This window comes from Danio rerio, chromosome 19, assembly GCF_049306965.1.
Source record: "Danio rerio strain Tuebingen ecotype United States chromosome 19, GRCz12tu, whole genome shotgun sequence".
NCBI lineage: Eukaryota > Metazoa > Chordata > Actinopteri > Cypriniformes > Danionidae > Danio > Danio rerio.
Window position 1 is genome coordinate 9435947 of NC_133194.1, and position 17312 is coordinate 9453258.

The 17312-nt window shown below is 35.3% G+C and overlaps 1 protein-coding gene across 3 annotated transcripts; it reads right to left on the reverse strand.

Moving 5' to 3' along the window:
- Positions 1 to 2786: 2786 nt before the first annotated feature.
- Positions 2787 to 10204, reverse strand: LOC101885158 (uncharacterized). Of its 3 annotated transcripts, none has more exons than XM_073931483.1 (13): positions 10163 to 10204; positions 9812 to 9904; positions 8506 to 8538; positions 8200 to 8284; positions 7880 to 8020; positions 7625 to 7773; positions 7346 to 7482; positions 7150 to 7243; positions 6920 to 7019; positions 6557 to 6810; positions 6251 to 6435; positions 5737 to 5864; positions 2787 to 5632 (listed from the first exon to the last, which is right to left on the reverse strand). In XM_073931483.1, exons 4-11 carry the CDS (start codon positions 8279 to 8281, stop codon positions 6277 to 6279), a joined length of 1116 nt encoding a protein of 371 aa, XP_073787584.1. In that variant the 5' UTR covers positions 8282 to 8284; positions 8506 to 8538; positions 9812 to 9904; positions 10163 to 10204; the 3' UTR covers positions 2787 to 5632; positions 5737 to 5864; positions 6251 to 6276. The 3 variants fall into 3 exon arrangements, with proteins under 3 accessions (XP_073787584.1, XP_021323950.2, XP_021323948.2); XM_021468275.3 differs by having other exon boundaries at positions 6251 to 6401; positions 9801 to 9904; XM_021468273.3 differs by having other exon boundaries at positions 9801 to 9904.
- Positions 10205 to 17312: the final 7108 nt, after the last annotated feature.

A 17312-nucleotide genomic window follows, 5' to 3' on the forward strand; every position in this document is an offset into this window, starting at 1 on the left:
ATGTTCCCTCCCCAGACAATTGCAATTTGTTATACTGTGGTATTAATAAGTCAGCTGTGGAATGGCTGCAGATATCAAAATGCAGAATGCTAGACCCGGACACACACACACACACAAAAAAAATGAACAGAAATATGAATAACATACAAAACTGAGATCGAAATCCTGGTAATGATATTAATGATATTTTATTAATATCTCCATTCTAGAGTATCTTGCAGATCTTTTCTTAAGACATATTTTCGCTAAATCTCTTAACTCCAGTGATCTGGCACTCTTTACAATGCCCAGAACTAAATCGAACCTTAAAGTGTCTGTGAAATCATGATTTGCAATGTTTAATTTGCTAGCGATTCCTTTGGTGAACAATGTTTTTTTTTGTGATCTTCAATCAAAATCTGATCATTTGTCCTTCTCTATTGATGTCAGTTTGAAGGTTTCAGTCACAATATTCTTAACCACATCCCTCTTACTGTTAGTTTGCTATAAGGCACAGGTGTCAGGCCGCAGCTCTGCACAGTTTAGTTCCAACCCTAATTAAACACACCTAATCAAACTAATTGAGTCCTTCAGGCTTGTTTGAAACCTACAGGTAAGTGTGTTGGAGCAGGGTTGGAACTAAACTGTGCAGGGCTTCGGCCCTCCAGGAACTGAGTTTGACACCCCTGCTATACGGCACAGATGTGCAAAAAGAAAGCCCCGCCCCCTATTCAATATTCAGTTTTAGTTAGAAGTACATCAACAAACTGAAATAAAAGTCAAGCTACTTCCGGTTCTCGTTGACTTTACGAAGATGCATGTGTTTGTGGTAATTGTCCGAATCTGAAAAATAAGTTGCTATTGGCTATTAGAATTGCACCAACGTGGGTCTCATCTATCAAATCTGATCTTTAATTTGTATTTTATATTGATTTAAGTCAGGTGATTGGCTGGGCCATTCAGCAGCTTGATATTCTTTCTCTGAAAGCATTCGAGAGTTTCCTTGGCTGTGTTTTGGATCATTGTCTTGCTGAAATGTCCACCCTGGTTTCATCTTCATCATTCTGCTAATGTTATATAGATGTTGGACTGAAGCAGTTTTATTAATTGTCTTTGACGAAGGGCAGAAGGTTGCTGAAGAACGACTAAGAGATTTCAGCTGCTGTCTGGTCTTTCACTGCCTTTTTACACCTCCCTTTCTTCTTGTGTTCAATGCTTGTATATGTTATATTACATATAACTTCATTCATGAATTAATTATATTTGTTTTCTTTGCATAAATTGATTTCTTTGGATGTGACCAACATCCGTGGAAAATTTCATGCCAAGCACATCTTTAGAAATATGTTTTCTGAGAAAAATGGTGACACGTTCAATACTTATTTTCCCCGCTGTGAATATCTTGTGTTGACAGCGCTCAAAAATACACTCAAATGACTTATCTTGTGTAACACTTATTTCATAACAACAACCAAATGTCCCTAACAGTCTTTCCAGAAAAGAACTCAACTGACCCCTTGATTTGAGTGACCTGAAAAATCCCCCAATAATATGGTGAACATCCAGTACAAATCGAAGACAAAATCGCTTACTTAACAGTAATCTAGTGGCTATGCCAGGAGGAATACTAAATATGTATCGGTAAAAAGCTTTCAGGATTATTGACTAAGCTAAACACAGACAAACTGGCATCTGTACAGTATATAATCAACACAAAAACACTGCAGCTACAACTCTACAGTATGTGTCACACTGGACTAAAAACACATATAAAAACATTCAACGATTTACAAAGCACTCAGTTTAATTGTTCAACGAAAATCATCATAGAAGGTCAGAAAGGGATAAACTGTTTACCTTAAATGAACTGTCCAGAACAGCATCTGCCCTCCGAAGAGCAGTTATGAACTTTGCCTCTATGTCCTAATCTCACTAGAGCTAATCCACTTTAAAAATATGCATATTGTAAGGGTTTAATATTTGTTTAGAAGGCCTCGTTTAATCCATGAACTCTCATTTAGCTGGGCATAACATCATAAACATAAAAATTATAATTAGACAAAAAAACGCAGGGTTTCACACAATTTATGTTGTCCCAACACAAATCAATTAAGTTAACATATTTAAGTGGATTGAACATAAAAGAATTTAGTTGTCCCCCCAAAAAGATCTAGAATTGTGTTGTTTCAGCTCAATTTAAATAAGTAATTTGAATAAGTAGCTAAATCTTTCTTTTTTTCAGTGTATTAAGAAATATCGCATACAGTTGAAGTCAGAATTATTAGCCACCCTGTTTATTTTTCCCTCAATTTCTGAAAGAAGATTTGTTCGACACATTTCTAAACATTATAGTTTCCATAACTCAATTCTAATAACTGATTTATTTTATTTTTGCCATGCACAGTAAATTTTGCTGTGTTGAATAAACTCTTAAAGAGTTAAATTTAACACTGCACGTGAGTGTATTTGGTCCCACTCAGAATTGGTGTTAAATTAACACTTTTCATTGTGTTATATTTTCAGAGTAAAATTAACTCAATTTTGAGTTAAAATTTAACACTGGTCAACACTGAAAATTGTTAAGGTGTTTAACTCTGAACAGAAATTAACTCTGTCTGGTGTTCCTTAATTTAACACCAAACAGAAATCAACTCCGGTCAAATGTTAATACATCACTAGTAAAGAGTTGATTTACAACCCATATGGTGTTGCTTTAACTGTCATTATTTCACTCTGGTGCAATTTTTTAATGCTACTGAACATACTAAAAAAACATTAAACAACAAATAAAACAGAAAACGAAACTCAATATCAGTTAAAACTTTTATTAAAACATTCAGGCTTACAAAAATACAGTGCAAAAATTTCAACTCTGCATAAAATGGCAATATGGTACAACATGAAGTACAGAATCGGTTGTACCATATTTTCTTTGAAGATCAAATGGTTTGAAATAACACAGCTCATTTACATTGACAACTGTTAAAACTTTGTCTGGATGCAGTCTGACTGTAAAAGCATAGTAATGCTCATCAAAACATACAGTTTCCATTAGTGTGCCACATAATAGTACATTTTCATTTTTGACAGCTATAGTCATGATCTTACAAAACACTGGCATCTCATGTGCTACTTCTGTGCAGATAATAAAGTCAGGACGATACTCTGTGCCATGATGTTTGATCCACTTTACAGCATAGACTATTTCAGATATTACCACACCTAATTTTGAAGCAATCTCTGGGCCACCTCTAATTTCCCTGAGTTCCACCATCTTTCCTGGGCCAAGAGTCAGTCTGTACTGGCTAAAAGACTCCCAATACATTGCCATACAACTCTGGTGCTTTTTGGCTAGTGTTTTGGTGATGTTTTTGAAACTTTTTAATTGTGTTTTAAAGAATTTGTGCTTAGCTTCATAACGCATACACCATGTGTGCAAAATTGGACCAATTTTCCTTATACATTGTGGGTAATGTATCATGATGTGATGTTTTGGCAGAAGATTTTTTTGGGGGAATAACATTTTAAAAAGCCGATGATGTTCAATTATCAAATGTTTAAGATAAGTGGTCATGCCATCTGTTAAGACAGGTGAAAAGACAATGTTAACAATCTGCAGAAGTAAAAGCAAAAGATGCCAGTGTTTATCATCTTTATGTATTAAATCTCCAAATATTAAAGGCAAATTGCGCAATAAGCACCAAGATTGAATAGCATTTAAACCTAAATCATTGCTTCCATCAAGCAATTTGACTTTTGGAGGACGGTTTCTCTGCTGATTGTAACCATAGTCAAAAGCATGTACTCTACCATCAAGATCATTGGCACTGAGAAAATTATGCTGAATGTACTGCAGAACAAGTTTTACCTCTAGCTGGGCAACTCCTTCTAGAATGTCGTGCATTATATCAACAGCAAAATTGGTGGCTGTGTTGAAATATTTGAGGGAATTTAATAAGCATGCCCTTTTGACACCATACACGTGAGGTAGTGTAGAATCAGACTGTAAAGTTTCACAATGCAGAGCATGCATCTCAGCAGTTCTTAGTTCAACCTCAGGACTATCTTCAGAGAACACTGACTGAAACTGATGCTTCTCAAGCAGACAAAAACGACAACAATATCGTGCCCCAAATGATTCCAGAAAGCCAAACAAGCTGTGCAGACCTAGGTTATCCCCTGTGACTTGAACGATAGTACCCTTAATGCATCTTCCAGACACTGGATTCTTAACTCCCTCAATTTCAAGCACTTTCAGATCATTGACCAGAGGCTCAATTATGGAGTTAAAACCATAGCGCTTAACATCCTGTGCATGAAAGAGGGCACATAAATGAATATTAACCAGTGAGGAGTTAAAAACTGGTGGGAAATTTCTTAATGAAAAATAGATTGCACCCAATTTATGTATACCTTTCTTTGAGCCCAGTGGATTAGCGGTCTCAAAATCATCATAAAATAACTGAATTTGTAAGGCATCTTTTTCTGTAGAAAATAAAGGACTGCTTTTAAAATGTGCTGCATCACTTAAGTCCACATAAATTCCTTCCTTTGAAATGTGCCTGGGTTTAAACAAATCGGTAAGTTGTGGATTTTTTAAAATTGTCTTTAGTGTTTCTAAAATGGGAATATAAGAAAATTTATCAGTCACAACAACTTGATCAAATGTTCCTGTAGTTTTATTTCTTCTGCTGTCAAATCTTGTGCCGAGTACTATTTCACTAGGTTCAACAATCCCCCATTTCGCTGTAAACAGTCGCTGTCGCTTGACTTCCGAATTTAACAAAGTAAATGGATTTTCTAAATTTGTAAAAGATTCCTCTATTTTCCTTTTACTAACAGTGTCCTCAGAAGATATACAGAGCAAAGCTGCATCCTGGGCTTGACTATGAATCTCAAAAACCACTTCTTCCATAGATGAAACAAAACCATTTATTGCAGACTGACTTAAACCAGCAACTTTCAGTTGTGCAACAGCAGACGCACACATATCTAAAGTGTTCTTATTAGACTTTAACATTACAGATGTTGTGGCCACATCTTCAGCACTGTCACTCTGGTGGAACATTGCAGCACTATTTTCTTCCTGTCTCACAGATGCCACTAGGGTCACAACTCTGTTCACATTGTTCAGGATGTTTTATATTCAAATGTTTTCTAAAACCTGAGAAGGTACCAAACTCAGAACCGCATCCTGCCTCTACACATTTAAGTCGAAGGCTCTTTCCAGGAACCAAACCATGAACAAATCTGAAGTGCCTAACAAGCAATTTTGAACCATTTAATTCCGTCTCACAAACAAAACACTTCATGAGTGCACTGGAACTTTAGGCACCTAGTTAAGCAGCCTTGCCCTAACCTCAGCAACACGAGGACTTTCTTTCACTTTCCCAACATCTATGTTGTACACAGTGGTTTGAATGAAAGTGTACATGTTGTGCAGCATGGTGTTGTAAGAGGTGCCAAAAACATAATGTGCCTTAAACAGTTCATCAAAGGCACCAAGAGAAGAGGTGGACTTGCATGGAATGGCATGCTGATCAAGGATGATGAAGAACTGGTGAATTGAATCCTTCTGAGGACCTACAGCCAGGAGATAGGGCTGAGCGCTAGCAGAGATGTCTTGCAGATGCTCCTCGATGTTTGTTCCACTCTAAAAAAAAAAAAAAGCAAGCAAGTAAAAAAGAAACATCACTAACAAGTTAAATAATAACAAACTATGACAGAACAATCATTAAATAAAACCAGCAAACAAACCTTCTTGAAGACAACAAGATGATTTTCTGCTTGAGAAGCAGAAACTTTCCCTGGTCTCTTCCGGCCTTGAGCAGATGGTGGAATCAGATGCAACAGTAGTAGTACTGAAGCAAGGTCGCTGTCCCAAACTGTTTAAACAGGTAACAAACAATTGGTTAATAAAATAAATGTTAACTCGCAGCAAAACAATGTTGAAAACTAGAAGTTAACTACATAAAAAAGCCAAAAATATATACAAAGTGACTAAAGCTACATTAGCAATCTTAGTTTGAATCCAATTATTTGTAAATCTGATAAAACTTTGATCCAAACTACCAACATGTAAAAAAATTGATGAATATGATTTGCAATAATACACACACATATATATGAATGAATTCCAATTGAATATGAACAATTAAAAATTAAACTGACAGTGTGTAACTATGGCTAACTTCATTCATGCTTGGGTTCCTTTAAAAATTATAATAACCATGGTATGAAACATTACATAAACATTAATCAAAATTCTTACCAATATGAACATCTTCTTCAGTGTCATCACGAAGAGATTCTGCTGCTAGCAAAAGTTCCTGTAAATCGCTGTTTGCAGGAAGTCTTGCACTGCTGAATGACTTTTTTCTTGAACGCTGTTGTCCACTTCTCTAGCAGCTTGCCTGACACTCCTTCTCCAAACATCAGAACAAAGTCTTGCTCAATCTAATAAGCATAACATTTTAATTATTGTAATGCTTAGGGCAAATCTTTAAACTCATGTCACCACTGACTATTTGATTTTTATACAACAAACCATTTATCAAATATGATTATAAACACTTACCAAGCCTTTAATGTCCTTGAAACGAGGAAAAATTGTCAATAGATCACTGGACTGCATGGGATCAAGAACCATCTTACGACGATAGTCAAATGTCAGTTTCATTTTCTTCTTGATGGCATCCTCATCAGCAGAATGGTTCATGAATGCAATTGCTTCCTTGCATTCATCCTCACTAAGGACAATCTCTGGAGTAAACTTCGAATGCCTTGCTACAGTTGGTCCACCGGATCCCCGCTCAGCATACGACACTTGACCTAACAAACAACAAAACTAATTTTAACTGTTTGTTTATACAAAATAAAAAAATAATAATCCAAGCACAAAGAAAATTAGATTGCTACATTTCTGAAGTTCATTTTGTACCTTCAAATGATCCTCGTCGTTCTTTAGCCAGGTTTCTCTGAATAGTTTTGATTCTCCATGCCAAATATCCGGTGCCACTCTCACCATCATAGTAATGCTCCTAAAGAGATAAAAATGGGTAAAAAGGGGGACACAGGAGCAAAATATACCATCTGTAGTATAGGTGTGTAAAAAAAAAAAAAAAAACGTGACAACACAAATGTACAATTTTAAAAAGGTGCAAGACTTACAAAGCCATTTTTGGAATAGGGGTCACTGAGGTAAGGGAACAAAGCCACGATTCCTCTGGCATATTTTTCTTTGACCAGCCTTGGTGGGGACCCTCTGCAAAATAATGATTAATTATAAAAAAAATAAATAAATAAATAAATCCACAACTATATCAAGTAGCTATGTGTACACACAAATCAGTACTTTGCAGATTACCCATTTTTTTCGGTCATATCAGCTGCCAGGATATTAACCATTTTTCTCCTCGTTTCATCCTTCAAAGCCTTTGTTCTGTTATACTCATTTATTATACTCTCGCCTCCAGGTTTCTTGACAAGAACAGATTGCACCAGCTTTAAAATAAGAGGGGAAAAGGCAGGTTATAAACAAATTAAACAAACACACCTAACAAAAAGCAAAAAATGAATTTTTAAATTAAATGTAAATTATATATTTTTTCAATTTAAATCATTTTTATGCAGAAAAAAAGTCCACCTTTTTTGCTTCATCATCCAGCTTCATTCGCTTACTGTCAGGGCCTTCTTCAATAATGACTGTATCCTGAGAGTCAAGGGAGTCAATGGATGAAGACAGAGACTGATCTAAATGCATAGAAGATGATTGTGGAGAGGCCGGTTCCAAATCTGTTTGCATAAACAATATAAGGAGGGGGGGGGGGGGGGGGGTGAGGAAGTCTCTATGACAAAAAATGTGAAACATTACAGTCAAATAATGTGATAAAATACAAACCTGCACCATGTTTTATGCTGAGAACGCCAACGGAGGGATCTTTGATTAACTCCTCAAAAACATCACCATCCACCTCAGTCCCGGATTCATCCACAACCTTCACGTTCTCAGGTACATTTGGAACCCCAAACTTCAAAAAGGCTAAACAATACATAAATAATATATTGCATAATAATAATAAAATGTGAAAGCTGATCAGTTATATACTGGTAACTCTGAATATCATCTGGAAACATAACACAGCAGCATATACATCAGTATTTAAATTGACCACATACCAAATAAGAAATCTGAATAACAAAAGTGTAATTGTTTCTTACCTGCAGACAAAAAGTCCTCCAGGTTCAGATGGGCTATTTTAACAAACTTTTGTGCATCCCCAAATTTCACCTTTACCAGCATGCTCTGTAAGAAAAATGAGAATATTTCATACAGGTGCCAATGGGGGGGGGGGGGGGGGGGGGGGGGGGCTTTAATCATACATAAATTTATAAATGACACAAAAATGGCACATAGGTTTATAAATTGTTGCAAGATTTTATAACCATTAACATATATTTATTATTTAAGAATTGGTCATCCCAGTTAGTAAAGTAATTACACAAGTACTTAAAGGTTTTACTCACGATGTGATCTGTAGAGCCTTATATGCACAGAAACTTGGGGGAAAAGAAAACACCAATATGTCAACAATCATTTTCCTGTTATGTCAAAGTATAACACACATTCACCATAGAAAAAAATTATTCTAATCCACTTAATTTTGAAATAATGTCTGTGCTGAATCGTTGTCATGATACTGAATTTTGGTACCAATTGGTACTGGAATTAAAAGCATCCATTTCCGCTAATATTTAAGTGTTTTTGAGCAGCCAAAATATTATTAAAATGTAATAAGTTGTTTCCAAACTCATCTACAACTAGCACAGACGTTGCCACATTACACAAACAAGTCATAACTTGGAATGCTGTAAGAGTAAATCATCATTTATTGTTTACCTGGTCTTTTGTCTATGATTATCAGCTTCAGGTCTTCAAACGTCAGTGGTTCGTTCACGTCACACAGACCCACATTAATTAAGCTGCCAAAAGGAGCCATGATTTTTAGTTTACCTCTCGAGTCTTCTGGTTTTTGAGTCGTTCGTTTATCATGTGGCAGCACGTGAAGAGAGATGAATCAAATCCGAAGACTCGATAAATGAACGAATCAAAACTTTTTCCGGCTCTAAATGCATGACTGGCTTCTGTCTTTCACGCGATGAACGAACGACTCAAAGCACATAGAAGACTCGAAAAGGAACGAATCTTCTGCTCCACCAGCACAATTGTGCAATTAAACGAATCACTCCGAAAGGACTCAACGTTTTCGAGTCATACAAAAGATTCATTCAAAATGAATGAATCGTTTATGAACGACCCATCACTACATGTCACCGCTGTTTACCGGGCACAAACACAGATGCACACCACTTGATCGTTTTAAAAGCCTCGAAGATGAGCTGGCGTGTCTATGGAATGACATTTAAGAGATCCGCTGATGATTCACAGTTTTAAAATGATCCGCTGTCTCTGTATCGGTGTTTGCACTCGGTAAACAGCGGTTAACGTTAAGTGCGGTGAACTGATGACCTTCACGGCCAAACGGCGGGGTTTAGGACCGCGCTCAACAGCGAATTTCAGTAACGTTAATTGCTACCGAAAAACAGTATTATGACAACACTAACAAGCTGTTAAAATGCAACCTCTTAACAGAGAAACGTTAATTAGGAAGTAACTTAATTTGAAATTGACTGAAAATATTTAACCAGCAGTGAGCTCGACAGCCATACAGAGACAGTTAATTTTACACTACATATGTTTATATCATATAACTTTCTCTGTAAGTTACCATCTTAATATGTTGAAACAACAAAATACTGACCTAACAGTTACCTGGAACATTGCAGAGTTGCTCTTGAAAGCAAAACTTCGAGGCTAAATGTAGCCTAACGTTAACGTCTTCTTCAGAGAGTTCACAGTACAAAACTAAATTAATATAAAAGTAAGATTAGAAATCGCAAAAACAATTTAAGTAAGATCATTGGCATCGTTTAAGCTTCATCTTTAACGTTAAGGTGACCACACTGTGATAAAATCGATCGAATTACATGGTCACAAAGTGACTCATAATCAATGTTTAAACAAACAAAACTCATCAAAGTACAACATATACCGTTGTATTAGCACATTTACTCATATAAATCGATAAAATGATGTTTTAAGACGTTAAACAAGAGAGCTTACCTATACGCACGAGGGAGCAGAAAATGGCGCCGACAAAACTCCAACACGTTATCTGCAGTGGGTAGATTGAGGGGCGGAGCTTAACAGAGCAAAGTTAACGACGTAGAATACAACTCTGATCATTTTCACCAACACAAGGGGGTGTCTTTCACCGTTTCTTGTAAAATTAACTCATTTTGAGTAAATGCAGATTAACACAGCTTAATTAACACAGCGGATTTTACTGTGTGGTGGCAGTAAATAATATTTTTCAAGACATTTCTATACAGCTTAAAAGGGACATTTAAAGGCTTAACAAGGTTAACTAGGCAGGTTAGGGTAATTAGGCAAATTATTGTACTGTATAACGATGTTTGTTCTGTAGACAATCCAAAATATACATATAAAGTTTAAAGGGGTTAATATTATTGACCTTAAAATTGTTTTAAAAAAATTGAAAGCTGCTTTTATTATAGCTGAAATAAAGCAAATAAGACTTTTTTTTCTGAAAGAATAAATATTATCAGACATACTGTGAAAATTTCCATGCTTTGTTCAACCTCATTTGAGAAATATCTTTAAAAAAAGACAACAACAAAAATCAAAGGGGGGCTAATAATTTTGACTTCAACTGTATATGGGTTATGAATGACCTTGGTAATGATGAGATATATGTACAACTGAATATGGAATATATAGGAAACCAATACATGAAGAGTCATCCGTCTGTCAATAAAGAAAATCCTATGTGGAATTCCTGATTATGGTAATGCTTTTGAGAAAAAATGGATTAGTTCCAACATAATACCAAATGGCAGACAGAAAGTGGAGGAGAAAACAGGAAAGGATTATTAAAGAAAATGTTTGAGGCTAAACAGATGAAAAAAAATGTATAGATTATCATAATGTAAACCTCTAATGATGACATTAAAAGTATCTATCACTGTCTGGTGGTCACTTTTGTTCTTTGGTTAGTTCATTTATAAAAAATAATAATAATAATAAATAAATAAATAAATCTCTATTTATAATGTATACATTTCATTCATTCATTCGTTTTCCTTTGGGGCAGTCCCTTTATTTAACAGGGGTCGCCAAAGTGGAGCACCCAGAGGAAACCTATGCAAACACAGGGATAAATTTTAAACTCCACACATAAATGCCAATTGACCCAGGCCAGGCTCGAACCAGCAGCCTTCTTGCTGTGAGGCGACATTGCTAACCACTGAGCCATCATGCGACCCATTTATACATTTAATATATGCTTTTAAAGCATTAATAATGTGCCATATTTGAATGAAACACTATGACGGGAGTCACAAAATCTACACTACAAATCACTTTTGTTGCTGGTTCAAGCTATTTTTTTTTTCGTATGTTTTTTGGGGGGATAACTTCATAGTTTTATGTTCGATCCACTTAAATTTGTAAAAATGATTAGGTTTAGTTCATTGATTTGTGTTTTTGACAACATGAAGGAATTGTGTGTAAAGCAGCTTTTTTACACTGTAGAAATATGTCTCAGCATGTGTATGAGGATGGCCCGAAAGAAAGAAAAACATTTGATAATGGAGTGAAAAAGGAATATGAAAATGTTGGTGATTTGTAAAATTACCCCTCCAGGGCAAGTCCAATTATATCCAAAGTCTGGAAAACTATCTGCCATACATTGCTTTTAGACAGAAAATCCAACATACTGTGAGATCACTTGTTGATCTTTCACAAATTAGTTTTTACTGTTTTACTTTATATCGTAAGTGTGAAAAAAAGAAATAATGTAAGAGTACTGCACTGTAAAGCTCAACAGTCTAATTAAATGAGTGTAGTTAACTCAAAATTGACTGAAAGTTAAATCTACTCATTTGAAAAGAGTTTTGAACTCAGTGATGAATGTAATGAGTTAATTAAATACCTCATTACTTCAACTTAAATGGAGTAAGTTCACAGTACTCATATAGATTAGTTTTTTTATTTTAAATGGTTTGTAGCAATCGGTTTCCTCAATAGGTTTGAGTTGCCTTAACTCATTTGGTTTTACAGTACTCAGTTGATTTGAGTTCTCTTCATTTATTGGGGTTTACTGTGCTTAAATTGCTTCGTTTACTCAAATGGATTAAGTTCACAGTACTCATTAATTTTTTTTTTAACTTAAATGGTTTGTTGCAGTCAATTTCCTAAAATGGTTTGAGTTACCTTAAGTTATTAGGTTTTACAGTGTGGGTTTGTTGTTGCCATTTAATGTACACCTAATGTTGCAGGCAACCCTACATGCCCTATAGATCCTCATAAAGAGGTTTGACTGCAGTTCAGAGCAGTCATGGCATTTTTGACTTCAGTAATTGTAATCATCTTTTGCCCAGATTATAAACACTAGTCTCATGTACTAGATTTACAGTAATCTGGGATTTTAGGATCATTGTTGTCTGCCTGAATTAACTGAAATCTGCTCATAGCTACAGTTTTACAAATATTTCTTTACACTCTCTCTAAAAAAAAAATTAAAACTGCTTTTATTCTAACCAAAATAAAACAAATAAGACTTTCTCCAGAAAAAAAAGTTTAAGTAAAAACTGTGATAATGTCCTTAATCCGTTAAGTATTGCTTAAATATTTTGAAAAGTATAAATATTGCACAGCAGGATATAATTGTGATAATAATTGTGGTGTGTTTTAAAATATTAAGATAAAAATATCATGTAAAGATAACAGATGTTTAAAATAATTTAAAAAATGTGCAGCTTTTAGAAAATATACAGTACAGTAAACATAAGTCAAGTGATTGTGGTTTAGCTTAAAATAGCTTGAAGAGAGATTCAAGTCTTAAACTACCGTATTCTGTTGCCTCAGTCTGTTATGACATATTTAGTAGAAACTACATTTGCATCAAAACTTACGTCTTTCACTCATTCACTTGTAACTTTATGTTGAAAAAAATTGCATGTTTTATACGAGGGAACACTAAACTTGTTTCTGGAGGTCCAGTGTCCTAGCTCCAACCCTACTCAAACCACCTGAACAAGCTTATCAAGGTCTTATAGGTGTACTTGAAACACCCAGGCAGGTGTGTTGAGACAAGTTGGAGCTAAACCCTGCAGGGCACCAGACCTCCAGAAACAAGATTGGTGACCCCCGTTTTATACAGTGTGACTGAATATGCGTAACTTTCTCCTTACTTTAACTGATCACTATACAAATCAGGAACTTTAATTTTAATCTAGTGTTTTCAAGGTTTGAAAAGTGATTACATTTTTGGATAAACTGTTTGGAACATTTTGAAAATGTAATTGTGTTGTATTCATAATCATGTTTCTTACTAAATAGGTCATCATTAACTATTCAAATAAAATAAGTATTTTTGCTTTAGGGTTAAATTTAAAGGCATGGAGAGTACTTCTTCATGAGTGAACGATATATGAAAGTAAAATAAATATGCATTTAAGAAGAAAGATGACACATTTAAGATCGGATTAAATGACATTCAATTAGGGTTGTACAATATTGGAAAAATCAAACATTGTGATATTTTTTTGCTGCGATTTATATTGCAATATGAATACAATTTCGGCATATGACTTGCATATCTCTATTTAGAATGAAATCCTTAACTTTGATTGGAATTATTGTGCAGAGGACTGAATCAAAGACAATGCAAGAATAAATAAGATAGAGCATAGATAAAATTGAAAAAAGCAGTCAGATATTCAGGTACAGTAATACAATGCAATACGATATGATATTGTCAGGAAATTCTGCCCCCGATAATGATAGATACCAATATCAGCGATATATCACAAGAAAAACTTTCACAGTATATCATAATATTTGTAAATGAAGAGAAAAAAAAGCATCAAAAAGTTATAAGACGTATTTAATTTATTAACAGCACATATTTCTTAGATTTGCACCAATAATATATGTTCGAGTGCCACCATGATTATAGGTATTTTGTCATGCCCCTGTTATTGAATAATTAAATGTAATGTAAAATGTAAACACTGTACATTCGTCATTGCTGATCAACAATAATAATCCCAAATCTACATTGCAGATGGTGCGATGGGATTCTTGTGAATGCACACATTGCAATATCGATGCTGAAACTATATATTTTGCAGCCCTATGTTCAATGTTGAGCTTGGGGATATTGTCATCAGAACATTTCCTGAAAATTATATACTATACTATACTATACTATACTATACTATACTATACTATGTTATACTATACTATACTATACTATAGTATGCTATGCTATGCTATGCTATGCTATGCTATACTATACTATACTATGCTATACTATACTATACTACACTACACTACACTACACTACACTATACTATGCTATACCTAATAGCATCTGATAGAATGTGCAGTAAGCATATATACTGTATGTAAATTTGTAATTTGCCACACTTACAACGGCTAGAAATGTTTGAAAATGAACTTGGACAGTACTTGAAAGTGCTTACATTTGACTTTGAGGTAAAAGAAAGTTGACAACATGCTCTCTCCTGTCAGCTCAGGTCAATGAGTGATTGGCAGTGGCTTGTTTGCCTCTCATCAAGTGAAAAAGTAATTTTCCAGCACTTTCACCCTCTCTGTTCCACTCTAGCTGAATGAACTGCTGAGAGCGTCAGATCTGTCAAGCAGCAGCTGAAGACACAGCTGACACACCTCGACACTTAACTAACCCAACCTGCTAAACCAATGTGCGTGCACACATACATGCACACACACGCACCGACACACAGAGTCATGGATATATAGACTAAATCCAACCTGCATTTCTTCTCTTTTAGTGGCTAATTATTGGGTAAATAATTTGTACAATTTAAATATAAACATTGATATAAATGGCCTTGGAGGTAACAGTATTTTTTTTTATTTACATGTGTAAATTTGATCTCTCCCATAACTGTACAAGTACTGTTTTACTTGCAGTAATTGTTTTAATTGTTTGCTTGTTATGTTTTTTTTTTTTTTTTTTTAAATTTAGGGCGTGTTTTTAATCTTTAGACAGGTTTAGTGGCTAATTTGTATAACTGTTTACAAACTCATTCATACATTTTAGTATGACTTGCTCATCTCCAAATGACAGTTGGGTTTAAGGGTGTGGTTTGCACTCTTCCTCTTAAAAATCATAATAATTTAAATTAAATCGTAATAATTGGTGCAAATTAGCAAATTTATCACCGATATGTTGTCATTATTTACTCAACCTGATCATTGGTGAGAGGTTTTAGCTTTATTTAAAATATATTATTTTGTGTTAAACAGAAGAAGTAACTTGTAATCACTTGAGGGTGAATAAATAGTGAGTACATGTTCATTTGTGGGTGAACTATCCCTTTAAGCATTCATTCATTTTCCTTTGCCTTAGTCCCTTTATCCATCAGGGGTCGCCACTATTCCAGCATACGTTTTACACAGCGAATGCCCTTCCAGCTGCAACCCAGTACAGGGAAACAACCATACACTCTCACATGCACACATACACTACGGAAAATTTAGTTTATTTAATTCATCTATACCACATGTCTTTGGACTGTGGGGCAAACCGGAGCACACAGAGGAAACCCACACCAACATGGGGAGAACATGCAAACTCCACACAGAAATGCCAACTGGCTGGGACTTGAATCAGTGACCTTTTTACTGTGAGCCACTGAGCCACCATGCTGTCCACATACCAAATAATTATTTTTCGCTTGCAATTTCTGAGGGATTTTTTTCCTATGCCATTTTTTTCCTGTGTACTTAATTTTGGAAATTGCCATTGAAAAATCCACTTGGCTGTTTTCCCCACATAGGGTCTTGATAAGATACAACACCGAAATGCCTGAAATACGCTGTGGTCTTGTGTAAAACCATTAGCCAAGACCCAGATCCTGACCAAAACCACGTTCATGTGGTCTTTACAGATCTAAGGACAGAGAACACCAGAACAAGACTGCTAATTCTTGGCAAACACAGAGCGCTGATAGTGAAGCCATTTTGATGATTGTAAGTATACATTAAAACCCCTCTTAAAGAAATAGTTCACCCTAGAAAAATACACATCCACTTGTTCCAAACTCCAAATGGATTATGTTGAACTAAAGAAGGTATACTAAAGAATCTTGCAAACTAGTAGCCATTGACTTCCGTTTTTGGTTTTCGAACTATGGATGTCGGTGGCGCAGTATGAAGTGCTACCTCGTTTCAGCAAGAATGTTGCTGGTTCGAGCCTCGGCTGGGTCAGCTGCCATTTCTGTGGAGTTTGCATGTTCTCATGTGCTCGTGCGGGTTTTCTACAGGTGCTCCGGTTTCCCCTACAGTGCAAAGACATGCGTGAATTGGGTAAGCTAAATTGTCCGTCGTATATGTGTGTGAAAGAGATTATATGGGTGTTTCCCAGTAATGGGTTGCAGCTAGTAGGACATCCGCTGTGTAAAACATATGCTGAATAAGTTGGCAGTTCAGTCCGATGTGGCGACCCCTGATCAATAAAGTGACTAAGCCAAAAAGAAAATGAATGAATGAACTGTGGATGTCAATGTCTACCTATTTCCAACATTTTTCCAAATATCTTCTTTTGGATTTAACAGCTAAAAAGAGAGCCATAAAGTTTAGAAACAGCCTAAAGATTAGTAAATAATTTGTAGATTTTTATATTGTTTGTGAACTATCCTTTTAAGAAGCAAATAAACTTATTAAAATATGCAAAATAAGTAGGAATAAACATGAGAATGCGCACAAACCAAGTTCATTTGAGTTATCTGGGCTAAAGTCGTATTAGTAAACTGTGTATCTTTATTGTGTAACAACATGCTCTTTATGGATTATCATAATGCCATGATCTGAACATATCGACAGAAAGTGACTCAAGGATTTAGACAGGACATTTAAGGGCACTTGAAGAGGATCATTCCAGGCTGTTTTTATTTTCTTATGGTAGTCTTTTTTTTTTTTTTTGTGTCCATGTCAATCCACTCATCTAGTCTGTTCAGTCTAACGCAATGTTAGCGGAGGTCACTAGAATTGTTTGGGTTATAAAATATCCCATTCGGACATAGTGATCCATAATTGTCCTCATGTTAGTAGCATCACTTCCTCCCATGAGGGCAGATTTAAGGTGAATGTACTTTGTGTGTTTTAGCTGAAGTGCACAGGAGTGTTGTGTTAGTGCATG